The sequence below is a fragment of the Pleurodeles waltl genome, chromosome 3_1, assembly GCF_031143425.1.
Source record: "Pleurodeles waltl isolate 20211129_DDA chromosome 3_1, aPleWal1.hap1.20221129, whole genome shotgun sequence".
NCBI lineage: Eukaryota > Metazoa > Chordata > Amphibia > Caudata > Salamandridae > Pleurodeles > Pleurodeles waltl.
The window spans coordinates 675,659,937-675,675,724 of NC_090440.1; the positions used below are offsets into that span (position 1 = coordinate 675,659,937).

The 15,788-nt window shown below is 44.7% G+C and overlaps 1 protein-coding gene across 2 annotated transcripts in view; it reads left to right on the forward strand.

The window, feature by feature from the left end:
• Positions 1-15,788, forward strand: part of DDB1 (damage specific DNA binding protein 1) — a 682,863-nt gene that overhangs the window by 41,630 nt on the left and 625,445 nt on the right. For both annotated transcript variants that reach the window (XM_069223262.1, XM_069223263.1), the window contains exons 2-3: positions 13,771-13,919; positions 13,991-14,107. In XM_069223262.1, coding sequence (XP_069079363.1) covers positions 13,771-13,919; positions 13,991-14,107 — 266 coding nt within the window. The remainder of the gene's footprint in view (positions 1-13,770; positions 13,920-13,990; positions 14,108-15,788) is intronic.

Below are 15,788 nucleotides of genomic sequence, written 5' to 3' on the forward strand. Positions count from 1 at the left end.
CCTAACAAAGGTGACAGTGTCAAGCATAATGCAGAGTGGCAGATGACCCCTTCTAGCCCTGCTAGTACCCCTCGTATCCTGGCTAAAGTGTGTCTCGCCACCTCAGTCCGTCTTAATAGATTGTGTACCATATCATGCCACCTCCCTGTACGGACAGCCGTTATTGCAAGTTGGATGCATTCATCTCCCTGAGTGGCCTCTGTGAACTCCTGCATTGACACCAGTAATGGTTGTGATCGCTCTATCTCCATCCGAACATAATCCTCCACTGCACCCGCTTCAACCTCCTCCTGGGCTGATACCGATCAAGCATGTCTTGATAGGTAGTCTGCACGATTTTGGGATCCCGGTCGATACACCGCTTAGAACTGATAGTCTTGTAACTACAGGACCCACTTCTCCATCCAAGGGGGCGAAGCAGACGTGGATCTGTTAAAGAGCGGCACCATAGGTTTATGGTCCGTCACCAACATGAAGGGCTGGCCATATAGGTAAAGGTGAGAATGACGACAGCCCCAGTGGACCGCAATGGCCTCTTTTTCAATGTGGGAGTAACGTTGTTCCGTTGCCGTCGGAGCTTTACTGGCATAGGCCACTGGTGTCCAGTCCTCATGTTCACTGTGAGACAGAATGGCCCCAAGTCCCAATGGACTTGCATCCATGCTCAGACTCCTTGTCCGGATGGAAGTATCTCAAAGTGGTCTGACAAAGCGTTCTTTGTGGCATGGAAGGCATTTTCCTGTGCAGGACCCCACTCCCAGGTAGCGTTCGCTTTTGACAGTTCTCGGAGAGGCACCGTTGGAGACGCTAGATTGTGAATAAATATGCCACAGTGCGTGACCATGCCCGAAAAACTCCTTACGCCATTGTCTGATGTTGGAGCAGGCGCCGTCTGGATGTTGTATACCTTCTCTGGATCTGGCAATACTCCTTTGTCAAAGAAGTGATATCCGAAGAAGGCAATATGATGCTGTAAGAATGCACACTTTTCTCTATGCAGCGTTAAACCATGCTCCTGGAGTCGCTTGAATGTGGCCCGAAGTTTTTCCCGGTGTCTCTCCATGGTAGGGGCATGTTCCAATATGTCCTCACTTACGTTGATGACTCCTTCCAGCCCTGCTAGTACCCCTCCTATGGTGTCCTGAAATACCTCTGCGGCACTGGAGATTCGAAAGCTGAGGCGAGTATACCTCCGGAGCCCTACATGGGTGGAGAAAAGTAGTGATGGCTCTAGATTCAGTGTTGAGCATGAGTTGGTGGTAACCTGACCTGAGGTCCATTTTTGAGAACCACCTTGACCGGCCCACTTCAGCCACTATATCATCAATGGTTGGGGTTAGGTGGTGCTCACGACGAATAGCAGCATTGGGCAACCTCATATCAACACAAATCGGCATCTCACCAGGTTGTTTGGGCTTCAGCGTGACCACAATCGGCGAGACCCAAGGAGTCGGTCCCTCCACACTCTCTCAATTATGCCTGCTGCTTCTAGTTTTCTCAATTCCTCTTCTACCTTGGGGCGCAGGTGGAATGCGACCCTGCAATATTTTAATGCCACTGGCTGTATGGATTGGTCGATATCGAATTGTACCAGTCTGTCTTTCAAACATTCAATTCCCGAGAACAGTTGTGAGTGTTCTCCTCTTAGCCCTTCAACACTTTCTTGGTGTACACTGAATGCAAAAGACACCAGACCCAGCTTCTCGGCCATCCGGCAACTCAGTAACATGCCTGTGCCAGTTTTGGTGACATAGACATTGATGCTAATGGTCTGATCCTCGTGCTTAATGGCTGTTTTGAACACTCCCGCCAGCGGAAGTGGAGTAGATGACCCAAACGCACACACTCTTGTGGTGGTGGTAAGAAGCATCGGTTTCAGTTGCAGTGCCTTCATTACTTGGAGAGCCATGATGTTGATGGAGGCTCCTGTGTCTGAGAGCAACAGCTGGCTTGTCTCCCACACGTATATTGCATTTGGGGATGTGTTTCTTGAGACTGACTTCCGGTTGCATAGCATGACTTACGTGTATGGTGCCCTCTGATTCAGTCATTCATATCTCCTTCACCATCGCCCAATGTGTGGATCTGTGCAGCCCGCACAGTCTTGGGTTGTTTTGACTTCTTGGAGGAGGTGGACCTGCGGACCTTGGCAAAATGGTTTGGTTTATTGCAGTTCGTGCACCGTTTCCCTGGGGCCTGCATCGTTCTTGGTGAGGATAGGATCCTCCACACATGTAGCGTGTCCGGTTCACTGTGTTCGTTGTGACTTCCTTCTGTCTGCTTGTGCGGTAGTAACCGTGTTCACTGGTTCAGTCTTTACCGTTTTTTGCAGGGCTTCCTCCATATGAGCTGCATGCACCTTCAATAGGTCCTTAGATCTCCCCAGTGTGAGCATGTTCGCCATAGACATACCTGGAACTTGTTGGATGTTTTTCCCTCAGCTTTACCGAGTGACACCCTTGGATGAATTGTGCTTGAATCTCATCTCCCACATCCGGCAGGGTGCAGGTGCTCGCCAGTTCCCAGTCTTGCGTAAAAGGTGTTCACGGACTCCTCGGGGAGCTATCGACCCTGACGCAGAAGGAATCTTCCGTAGTCCGGGTTGGCTAATGGTTCAAAATAAGCGGTAAGGGCCCTCTTTGAGGACTGGTATGTGAAAGGTGGTCCTTCCTCAGTGATGATGGACTTGATGATTTTATTGATGGCCGCCCCTCCCAGATGTAAGAGCATGGGACGGCGGTGATCATTGTCCAAGGTCGATGGCTGCAAAGTATGTCTCTAATCTATTGACCCATTCTTTCCATCTAGCTGCCTGGGCTGATGGTGGTCCGTCGATTATGAAAGGGTCCAGCGCCAGTACGGCTAACGTTGGGCTGCGCCAGCAATGTTAGCACCCTTCCCCATGATCTGTCCAATAATATGTACTCGCCAGGCGTTGTACTGAGGCCTCCGTACTTTGATTGTGATGCTTGGGTTCTGTTGAGGTTGGCCTACCTCCAGGTAAACTGCAGGTGAAATTGGCGAGGGAGTGCACCTAGGCAATGGATGGGCCTCATGCCGTCCTCCAGGATCGTCACCACCCGTTTTCCAGGGTAATCCTTCAAGCTGCCCAGGGCCTTGAGTGCTTTATGCCCTGACCGGGAGACTCAGGGGCAGCAGTAGCCTGGCAGACATCTGGCTGTCAGCAGGCCCAAGGGGCAGAGAGAGCGCGTTCCCCTCGTTCTTGCCAGCAGGATGGGGAATGTGCTATGCCCCGCAGCTTGCTCCACCGCTGTTCAGTAATCACCAGGGGTGGGGCCACTGATCCGCTCGGCTGTCGGGATAGTCACTGCCATAGCCCAGGACACGAGCCACCATATTGCGGTACGGGCGTGCAATGCGCGACTGACCGAGCTGCAGGCACCAAACTCCACCAGCGCGTCTGCGATCGTGCAAATTCACGCCCGCTCTGAAAGGACGCCTCACTACGCAGCTGGGAGCTCCCACCGCGTTGCCAGTTTGTTGCATTGCCGAGCGGTGCAGAGTCTCTGTACTGCGTACTGAAATAGTACCCGGGCACTAAGTGGTTTCAACTGCTGGGCCAAATCCCACACAGCCTCCTTTTATTACCTCTCCCCTTACGAGGGGGGTGCATCATATTGCTCCTGGAGAGATGGGGAATCACTACCACAACAAGAGTGGCTATCCCTCCATAGTGGAGCGTCCCAAGTCCATACATAACAGAGGAAGTGCTTACTAACCCTTGACCCCGCAAACTGATTATGCACATCTAAGCTGGTACGCCAATCACACAACCTCTGCCCAACAGATTTGGTAGAATGACATCAATATGGCAATAGGTGCAGAACACTAGACTTACTGCTGCTCTCAGTTCAAAGTCCTATCCCCGGACTACAGGTTGAAACTGATTCATTTTTTATTTTTTTACACAGAATCTACCACAAGCCTGCATGTCTGCTGTAAACGGGGCTTGTGGAGGCTGTGGCGTTGCATGCGCTGTGCAGCGCCGGACACTGATAGTCTGCACCTTACGTGGGATCTCCTCCTCTAGTTGCGCTATTCGTCTGCGTCAATGAAGTTCCCACGAAAGCATGTCTGCTGATGGCTATGTTGTTGCTGGCAAAGTGCAGGGTGGCGATGTACTGGGGCAGGTGACAGGTGCCCAACAAGAACAGATGACTTCATGATGCTGCTGTCTGCCAATAGATACTAGATGTGTACTGGGAACTGATGCCTGTTTGCTTCCGACAGAGGGACATTTGGGCCCCCTTGACAACTTAACTCAGACTACATGGAGAGATGGCTGAGGACTCTAATGCTTCTGGCAGTGCTCTCCTGACTACGGACGTGCCTGACCGCCCCTCATCACATGACGCCCTGCCTGTCTCTGCTGTCAATGTGGGCTAATGCTGTGGCCTTCCATTTTGGTGGGTGCACTGTCACCAGACCCTATTGTTTGGGTAGAGTGTACAATTAACTGAGCGGCAAGTTTGTTAGTTACTCCGCCTTCCCTTCTCCGCCTACTCCACAGGCTTTCCTCCCTTTCCTCTCCTATCCCTTACACCTGCCCAATGCATTCTTGGGATGTAGAGATCGTCGGACGCATGACAATACATTGTATTTCAGTCCTGAATCCATACTGTTCTGCTGTAATTGTTTTATTGCCAAACTCAATAAATAAAACCTTTTGAAAAAAAAGTGTTAGTTGGAGATTTTGTCAGTCAAGGTTTCTAGGATTTTTACTCAAGGGAGAGTCTACATTTTCTGTGCCGAAAAGAGTGATGGGGATGAGTAAGGGTGTGATGAAACCAGATGATGGAAAATGGTGAAGTAAGGATGATATTTTGTAGCTCATGATGTAAATGATCCTAATGTTAACGGGATGTGCAGTGTTCTCTGTGTGATGTCAATGAGAAAGTTGGAGGTCTTCTGGGAGTGCGTGGTGAGTGACAAAGGGATGGTGCTTGCCTTGTGAGTTTCTCACAGGAAGAGAATGGTTCCAAACAAGTTCCATGATTTTGTTATGAATGTGCGTTAGAATAGTGTGCAGCGTGTTCTTTAAGTGAAACTTTTGTAAATGGGAAGGTCGGTTTGGTTTCTTCTTATGTGTAATGTTAAGGAGTTTTTAAGGTGATGGAATACAGAACCGGGGATTTGGGTGGGGGGGGATGCAGTTGCTGCTGGTTAGCCGTTGGCAGCTCTTTCTCTCGTTGTATTGTATGCCTTCGTCTTAAGGCGAAATAAACCTGCTATACTTTGAGTCTGCGTCTTTTAAGTCATCTGTTAAATTCAAAGACTGAGCTTTTTTTGATAAAAGCCTCTGTTAAATTCAAAGTCTGTGTCCTTTATTTTAGATTGATTCCTTTTACTTCAGTTTTTACGTGTACTGTTATACTGTTTTATAAAAGGCGATTTTTAATTTATACCCACCCAATACTAATTTTGTTAGACGTTAGTTTAGTTGAAGAAAGGAAATGTATTCTATATTAGCCTGGTCACTTGGGACACCATGCGCTAGGTTGCAGTCTATGCTTCTTCCAAAATGAAATCTGTGGAGGAAAGTCAGCGTTTTTTTTTTTCCTTTTCTTTTTTTTCTCCCATGTGCACAAAGTGCATGCACACATTGGCCATATTTTTGTTAACAGCTTGTCGGATCACGTATTGTGAGCCGGTAGGTGGTACTTTATTCCAGGGAGCTGTGCTTTACAGCATCAACACTTCAGAATTACTTTTGTATGACTTAGTAGTAACTGAAAATATCTTTCCCCACATCCAGACATTTTATTAGCCCTGAAAAAATGCCAGTATTATTTTCAGGAACACATTTAACCCTGTACATTTTGCTTTACGGAATTTGCTTCTCCAGAATAACAAATTTACACAAACAGTCAATTTCAGTTGTTTAGTTGGAATTGGGACATTTGAAAATTAAAAGTTGTCAGAATCTCAGAAATTTGTCATAAGCTTAGAAAAGCTGTAGACAGAGGGCAGCATGTTTGCTCAGTATTTGTGAAGCCTAAAATGTCTGTGTGTGGTATCTAGAAGAGATGGGGAAAGTCATTCTGTTATGTTGATTTCATACTATACATTTTAACATTGACATTACTTGCTTTCTGAATATGCATTTTACCAGTTATATCAGACTTTAAGCCAAAGTGTGTTAACTTCTAAGGATGCATATTTCTTTGCTGAATGCAAGAGTTGGGAAAACTGAGTTTGAGAATCTACTATTGTAGGAAGTTGGCTCTGTATGCATTATTTCAAAGTAAGGAATAGTATGCACAGAGTCCAAGGGTTCCCCTTAGAAGTAAGGTAGTGGCATAAAGAGATAATACTAATGCTCTATTTTGTGGTAGTGTGGTCGAGCAGTAGGCTTATCAAAGGAGTAGTGTTAAGCATTTGTTGTACATACACAAGCAATAAATGAGGAACACACACTCAAAGACAATTCCAGGCCAATAGGTTTTTGTATAGAAAAATATCTTTTCTTAGTTTATTTTAAGAACCACAGGTTCAAATTTGACATGTAATACTTCAAATGAAAGGTATTGCAGGTAGGTACTTTAGGAACTTTAGGAACTTTGAATAATCAAAATAGCATACACAGTTTTCATATAAATCACATATAGCTATTTTAAAACTAGACACTTAGTGCAATTTTCACAGTTCCTGGGGGGAGTAAGAGTTTAATAGTTCACAATTTAGCACAGAAAGTACACCCTCAGCAGCACGGGGCGGCCGGGTGCAGTGTACAAACACACGTCGGGTTTCCAATGTAAATCAATGGGAGACCATGGGGTCTCTTCAGCGATGCAGGCAAGGGGGGGCTCCTCGGGGTAGCCACCTCCTGGGCAAGGGAGAGGGCCTCCTAGGGGTCACTCCTGCCCTGGAGTTCCGATCTTTCAGGTCCTTTCCAGGCGTCGGGATCTGGGAGTCAGGCAGTCGCGGTCAGGGGGAGTCTCGGGATTCCCTCTGCAGGTGTCGCTGTGGGGTCTCAGGGGGGGGGCAACTCTGGCTACTCACAGTCTCGTAGTCGCCGGGGAGTCCTCCCTGAAGTGTTGTTTCTCCACAAGTCGAGCCGGGGGCGTTGGGTGCAGAGTAGCAAGTCTCACGCTTCCGGCGGGAAACGCAGTTGTCTTGAAGTTGCTTCTTTGGAAACAAAGTTGCAGCCTTGGGTGAACAGAGCCGCTGTCCTCGGGAGTTTCTTGGTCCTTCTAGAGCAGGGCAGTCCTCTGAGGATTCAGAGGTCGCTGGTCCTGGGGAAAGTGTCGCTGGAGCAGTGTCTTTTAGAAGTGGGGAGACAGGCCGGTAGAGCTGGGGCCAAAGCAGTTGGTGTCTCCGTCTTCCCTGCAGGGTTTTTCAGCTCAGCAGTCCTCTTCTTCTTAGGTTGCAGGAATCTGAGTTCCTAGGTTCAGGAGAGCCCCTAAATACAGAATTTAGGGGTGTGTTTAGGTCAGGGAGGGCAGAAGCCAATGGCTACTAGCTGTGAGGGTGGCTACACCCTCTTTGTGCCTCCTCCCAAGGGGAGGGGGGTCACATTCCTATCCCTATTGGGGGGATCCTCCATCTGCAAGATGGAGGATTCCTAAAAGTCAGAGTCACTTCAGCTCAGGTTGCCTTAGGGGCTGTCCTGACTGGTCAGTGACTCCTTCTTGTTTTTCTCATTATCTCCTCTGGCCTTGCCGCCAAATGTGGGGCCGTGGCCGGAGGGGGCGGGCAACTCCACTAGCTGGAGTGTCCTATGGTGCTGTAACAAAGGGGGTGAGCCTTTGAGGCTCACTGCCAGGTGTTACAGTTCCTGCAGGGGGAGGTGTGAAGCACCTCCACCCAGTACAGGCTTTGTTACTAGCCACAGAGTGACAAACGCACTCTCCCCATGTGGCCAGCAACATGTCTGGTGTGTGGCAGGCTGCTGGAACTAGTCAGCCTACACGGATAGTCGGTTTAGGTTTCAGGGGGCACCTCTAAGGTGCCCTATGGGGTGTATGTTACAATAAAATGTACACTGGCATCAGCGTGCATTTATTGTGCTGAAAAGTTTGATAACAAACTTCCCAGTTTTCCGTGTAGCCATTATGGGGCTGTGTCCAGGGGGCGGGCATCTCCACTAGCTGGAGTGCCCTGAGGCATTGTAACACGAAGCTTGAGCCTTTGAAGCTCACTGCTAGGTGTTACAGTTCCTGCAGGGGGGAGGTGTGAAGCATCTCCACCCAGAGCAGGCTTTGTTTCTGTCCTCCGAGAGCGCAAAGGCTCTCACCGCATGGGGTCAGAAACTCGTCTCTCAGCAGCAGGCTGGCACAGACCAGTCAGTCCTGCACTGAACAATTGGGTATAATACAGGGGGTATCTCTAAGATGCCCTCTGTGTGCATTTTTTAATAAATTCAACACTGGCATCAGTGTGGGTTTATTATTCTGAGAAGTTTGATACTAAACTTCCCAGTATTCAGTGTAGCCATTATGGAGCTGTGGAGTTCGTTTTTGACAGACTCCCAGGCCATATACTCTTATGGCTACCCTGCACTTACAATGTCTAAGGTTTTGCTTAGACACTGTAGGGGCACAGTGCTCATGCACTTGTGCCCTCACCTATGGTATAGTGCACCCTGCCTTAGGGCTGTAAGGCCTGCTAGAGGGGTGACTTATCTATACTGCATAGGCAGTGTGAGGTTGGCATGGCACCCTGAGGGGAGTGCCATGTCGACTTACTTGTTTTGTCCTCACCAGCACACACAAGCTGGCAAGCAGTGTGTCTGTGCTGAGTGAGGGGTCCCCAGGGTGGCATAAGACATGCTGCATCCCTTGGAGACCTTCCCTGGCATCAGGGCCCTTGGTACCAGGGGTACCAGTTACAAGGGACTTACCTGGATGCCAGGGTGTGCCAATTGTGAAAACAAAAGTACAGGTTAGGGAAAGAACACTGGTGCTGGGGCCTGGTTAGCAGTCCTCAGCACACTTTCAAATCAAAACTTAGCATCAGCAAAGGCAAAAAGGCAGGGGGTAACCATGCCAAGGAGGCATTTCCTTACAACTATGCACTGATATTCACACTTGATTGCAACAGCAGACTGAATGGTTGCTTGTTTATTATGTTTGAATTACCTTTGCATGCAGGTCATAAAATTGAGAAATCAAAGACAGCAGACACATTGAAAACACAGTAGTTAGGACCAAGGGAGTTGTATGTAATGAAAAGTATGTGTAACAATAGCTAAACTTGTCAGGTTGACCCCCACAAAGTCACTAAATTATCAGGCTCTCAGCTCTGTGGCAGTTAGAACACAGAGCAGAGAGGCTTAAGTTTGTGCAGTGTGTGAATTATTTATGAAGTACTAAAACAGTAATAAAGACAAACAATAAAAATCCCAAACCGAGTTGGAAAACAAATGACCCCAAAATGTCAAAAATCCAACAAGGGCACAATAGTTGTGCATTTTAAAAGTTTTAAGTAGAAATAGCACAAAGCGTCAATGATAGTCAGTCAGTTGTTGCAGCAGAACGGGACCGAGGTGCAATCTAAGGTGGACTGCCATTTACTGTGGGTAGGATACACAATCTAGGTGTGTTCTGGTTAAAAAAAACTAAAACTTCTGACTTAGTACTTTAATTACCAATCTACCTCTGAAGTACATTTCTAGACCACCCCCCGAACTCTAGGCGAGAAACTTGGGGATTTATATGGCCTCATGCAGAGGCCAACAGCAGGGTCCTGTACAGGTTCTGCTGTCCCTAGTAATCTGAGTTCCTTCTGGAAAAGGCATCTTGTGGCTTGTACCCCTATAACTTGGAACAGGTGGTCACCCTTATGACCCTTGGAGTCCACATCTTTCTCCTGGGTAGTAGAGGGAGCAGATCTAGTCCTTCAGTCCTCCTCTCAGGTCTCCAAGGCTACCTGATGGGTGCCACATTTATGACTGGCACTGACTAGTGTGTGGGAATGACTCCTGACCACGCCGTAACCAATGGGGCAAACGTTGCTGGGGCCAACCAGGTAGTGGTCCACTTGAATTGTTTTAGCATTATGTTCTTTCCCTTTCCCAAGTGTGCATCAGGTGTTATATGTGAACCTAGCAGACCTGTCAAACAGTATTTGACACTGTAGCAGAATTTGACATTCCAGTGTCAGAAAAAATGTCTACAGCCCCCACCATGCATATTATGCATGGTTAAGAGGTGTCATCTCTGCTCATTCGGGTCCACTTACTGCTTACACCTGGATGGCATTTCTCACCTGTTCAAGGATAATTGCTGATTGGTAGAAGTTGGGGAGCCTATGCAAATTCACCTTCAGGAACTTCAGTTAGGGAAAAGGTAACTTTCTAAAATTAACATTTCTTCAATATTTATTGAAATTCAACTTCACCATTGAATTTGATTTTAACAATAGGTGCTGCAGTCCATTAGTGGCATTTAACGTCCAGGCCCTGGGGACTCTTTGTACCCTACACTAGGGATACACAGGAAGTTTAATATGGCAATTAGGAGTGTGTCAATGAGACCATATTAAAAGGGGGAGCACAGGCACTTAACTACTGGATAGTTGTGTAAAGTACACAGTTATAAAGCCAGCAAAACTGAGGTCCAACGAAAGGTGAAAAGGTTGACGTGACTGAGCAGAAAAAGCAGATTTCCTACAATAGTGAATAGTTTAAATATGGGTGTGGAGGATTTCACATGTTAATTTAATTAAATTTGTATATATATATATATATATATATATATATAAATATATATTGGGTATTTTTAAAGAAGAAAAAATTATGAAAACCGTAAAATGGTATGACGAAGACAGGAAAATCGTACGAGGGATTTCGCCAGCATAATAATTGATGTATATTTTAATATTCTATTTCTGAACTCTGATAAATATTTACAAAAATGTTTGTAGATAAATAATGCTGCCATTTACAGACTAGAAGAAAATATGAAATCTGATTTTCTCCCTCCCTCAAAAACAAAATTCCAATTTATAAAAAGATTTTATTAACATAATATTAATTCATAAACCACTCTATGAACAAAGGGACCTGAAATTAATTACTTTTAGATTATTCTCGAAGTAATTAATGATGACTTCCCCATGAATGATTACTTTCTTTGAGGGTGATGCATCTTTAGCCACCGAGAGTGAGTACAAGGATATAGTGACTGATGTGTTGCAAGGGTTCGTTTGGATAGAAGCGGCCCGGCAGCTGATTTCTGAATCCTTTTCAAAGTATTAATGTTGCTGAACAAGGTATTTTCTATTGACATAGTCAAGACTGGGAGAATATTAAGCTGATGGTAGCTTGAACGTATTGGGGAAAGCAAATATTTGAGAAACTTAACTGAAAGCATCTCAACAAGTAGAAGCTTTGTTTGGAAACTTGGTGTATGTGAAATATAAGCAAGAGGTTGGTGACATTAATCCCTGCTAGGTTCCTTGCTAAGGCTAGGTGAAAAGGTGTGGAGGAGAGATGGTTGATGTTTGAAGGTCCATTTCCCACATACTAGTTGCTTATTGGCATTGTACAATGGTGTAGAATGATCGGCACGTGGTTTTATTAGTTGTAGCAGCTGAAATGATATGAGGGAGGGAGCTCAAGGCTGAGGTTAACCTTTAATAGGAGAGGAGCCATGATCAAAACATATGTTACAGCATCTATTCATTTCAGTGGCACCAGACATAAAGGAGGAATTAAGATAAGAGATGCCAATGAGGTAAAAGGCAATCTATTTTAGGGATTGTCCTTGAGATCCTATGTCATCAAGTCTGTGAAAAGAAATGAGGTGGTGACTGTACCAAAGGCAAATGAGAGATTACATATTGAAGTACTGTCAGTCCTGTACAGTGGAATTCAGTTTGATAGTTCAAGAGCATGCTATTTTATAGTGTGAATGTTGATGTTTAATTGAAACCAGGCCTTTCACTTAGTTTGCATTGGAAAGGGCCCATTGGTAGGTAGAAGAATTGTGGGATCAAGGCTTAAGTTTTTTAACATAGACTTATATACGTGGTTTTGTGTTTTCTGGGAAGCCTGTGATGATTAGAGAGTTGTTTGCTGGCTTTTGCTGGTAGGGCAACATATATTCAAGGACATCCTCCTCAAAATATATGTGCTGGACATGGGTCAGCTTGTGATCTGGCCGAGCTGCAGGCTTTCACTGTATTGTTGACGTCTTCATGGACTGTGGCATTCTAGAGGAATTGCTTTGGGTCTTGATTTGTTTTGCGAATTATAGGTGGGACTCCTTTCCTTCTTTCTTATAGCAAAGTATAATTCCACATCTTGTTTCTTGGTCATCCATAGTCCTATTCTTTGGTTGGATGCTACAGCAGTAACCACGTGCATGCTAAGAGCTGTAGAGGAACCAGGACCTTAATATTGGTGACCATGCTGGTGTTTAAGGAGATATTGGAGAAAAACGGATCCCTAAATCCTGACTTCATCAATGTAGAGTATTATGATGTTTGAGCAATTGCTGCTGTCATTAGCAACCAAACAAAAACATTCCAAGAAACATGGATCCTGTTGATATTTTTCTTGCTTATAAAGAACGGGAGACTTGACTTGCACGATGGAGCTTACTGTGCTGTATTGGTTTTACTAAAATTGCAGTGAATCGTTTGTAAAAAGAAAGGAAAAGGACTGACTCTCAAGACCCTAAATTACAGAATGTCTTTGCTGCCCTTGCAGATGCCCTCCATCTGAAGGGAAATGTGACTGCCAAGCTACTGTATGTCTTCAGAAAAAGCTGAAATCTTAAGTTAATGTTGTTGGTCGATTATACTGGATGAGAATGGGGTGTGGAGCATGGATATAAATGTTATAATTCTTAGTTTTCTTTATTTTATGTCCTTGAGATCGTCTTGTATGTCTTGTGGCTTCAACAATGAAACTTGAAAGTAGTTAATCTTTGTGTGAGAGGGCGGTTTGTGTGTTTTTAAAACAATAATGCTTGTCGGTTTTAGTTCGATTTTCCTTTAGAATGTTTTGAGGAAATTATTGGCTTTGGTATGAACTGTTTAGCCCTTAACTTTATTTGAAAGTTATGCTCAACCTTATTTTTAATATAACATCTTTAAATTGTGTTTTATTGGCTTTACAGAGAAAGAAACATATTTGAAATAGAAAGTGTTATTTACATCCTTTTTGGCTCTCACTAACATCACTACTCTTCGTTTATCTCCTGATTGTTCCAACCCCATTGTAATTTAAATGCGTGGGTGACTGTACCCAGTGTAATATTTGCCGTTAATATTACGTTTGCCTGACTGTCACTGTATCCTGTGTCTGTCCCCTCACTCCCCCAATGAAATAAATGAATGTCTGTCAGTCTTAGAGGCTCTAGCAACTTCCTATTTTTAGCAATACATAAAACCCATACTTTATATCCTCAATAAGATGAGTAACTTATGGCATTAACTCAATTATGCTTATACTTTTACATAGTATAGATGTGTAGGCTTCTGTCTTCTTTAGTCCTGCCGTGACACTCCCCAGCCATCCTCCTTCCTCATGCTTTAATATATTGTTGCTTGGCCTCCAGCATTTGTGATTTGACAGAGAAAACTGTTCAGCATTTGGCTGTAGAGCACTAGCCATAGATTTTATCTCTAGTCTCTGTTTTGTATGCAGGCTGGTGACCATAGTGTCTGCATTCACGCCTTGTGCCACTTGTCTATCACCATTTCCTCATGTGCTACAAGTTTTATCAAAGGGGGAAACCATTTAATGTTTATAAAGGCTGGTCATCTGTGTTTTTTATAATTTCTCAAAAATTGTTTTAGGACATTTCACCTCTGCTGATGATTTGAACCTCTTGATTGCAAAGAACACACGGTTGGAGATCTATGTTGTTACACCTGAGGGGCTTCGGCCGGTCAAGGAGGTGGGGATGTATGGCAAGATTGCAGTTATGGAGCTCTTCCGGCCAAAGGTATGTAACCTTCCACTAGTGTGATGAGTTTGTACATTCCTCTCCCTCATTAATATTGTCTGTTTTTTCAGGGTGAAAACAAGGATCTTCTCTTTGTTCTGACTGCAAAGTACAATGCCTGCATCCTTGAATACAAGCAGAATGGTGACAGCATTGATATAGTGACACGGGCTCACGGAAATGTGCAGGTAAGAGACTAATATATTTGTATCTTGTCTGTATTGGATATTATTTACTCTATTTTTTTCACCCCTACCATTTCCAAGTAATACCCCCCTAGTGTAAGCATTGATTGCTTGACTGAATTATTTCTATTGAGTCAAATGCCTAAAAAGGATAACTTCATTTTTGACAATAGTCGGTGACCGTATACACACAGGCCACAGGATCCAAAGAAAAGGGCTTACTCCAATAACTATCTGAAGGTACCAGCAAAATCGATCTTCCTGGTTTACCTGTAGAATGTAACAGCTGAGCTTACGGCCATTTCTGAGCCTTGTGTCCTAGCAGATAACAATAGGCCTTGGCAAGTGTGCAGTGATTTTCCGTTTAGTTCTCACCTACAGAAAGCTACACCTGTCTGGTCTTAAAAGACCTATTCTGTACTGTATAGTACGAACAGCAGGCTTTGGATCAGCCCGTTTCTTATCCCCTGGTTGGCTTTCTTGTCAGTCTAAATTGCTTGCTTCTCATTCAGTGACTTTCCTTCCTCTTCTTCTGTTTTGCTCTCCCTACAGCAAAGGTTGTTTACCATCCCATTGACTGGATCACTTGTATTGTACCACAGTTTACATTTATGGAATTATTTTTTTAAGTCTTGCCTGCCAGACAGAGCAAGCTGTTTAGTTGCAAAAGGCCCATTGCTTACCACTGGTTGGCTTTATTGTCACTCTTAATTTTCTTGGTTCCTATTAAACGACTTACCTTCCTCATCATGTGTTTGTCCCACCTGTGCAGCATAGCCTCCTTACCATCTCTTTAATTGGCTACATTTTATCCTTCCACTGCTCACACTTGGAGAACAACGTTTTGCCTTTTGGTTAGCACTTAATGAGAGTGGATGTGTTGAAGTTTGCATGTGTTCCCTGCCATATATCACCACCCCCAAAGCTCCTGTGCTTTGTGTAGTGTTCTGTCTTGTGCAGTTCTCCCTCCCCTCCTTTGTTACTCTCACTCTTGTGTGCTGCTCACTGTCTTTTTTGCTTATGCTTTCCCCCACACCCTTCGTTTTCTCTCCATCTTGGAGTTCTCCTCTCCCCTTTGTGTTCCTCTCTGGGGCTGTTTTTCTCTTCTCCACCACCTGCTCTTCCACATTCTTTTTATTTTTATTTTGCAATTAAGCGGATCTTTTCCTCTGATGCTCTTCGTGCAACTTTAATATTTTTTTTAATTTCCTGTTCAAGATTTGCCGCCTCTGATATGTTAGCTTGGTAAAATAAAAAGAAGGATGTGGCTGCAATATCATTTTGTATGTTCATGTTTGGGTGGTGATGCATGTATTTCTCATCACGCTAGGGTCTAAAACCAAAATGACCACTGAGTCATGATGTAGGAGTTTTTTTCTCATTGCATACAGACTTATTGCTTTATATTTCTTTCCAGATGCTGTTGAGCATTAAATATTTTCTTCTTTTTGTCAGTGCTGGTCTGCGTCTAGGATTGGAAAAGCTAAAAGGGTGGTTAATACCTTTAAAAGGCACAATCTATTGGCTTTACCACTGTTTTGTTTCTGGAAACCTACGGAATGTGCAAAACAAACTTACAAGTTCCTGGCTCTGAAATGCAGTCTTTTTTCTGACAGTTTTGCACATATGATCATTCAAAATGTCATCACTCATGGTGTAACGCAGCCAGTGGATGAAATTGGCT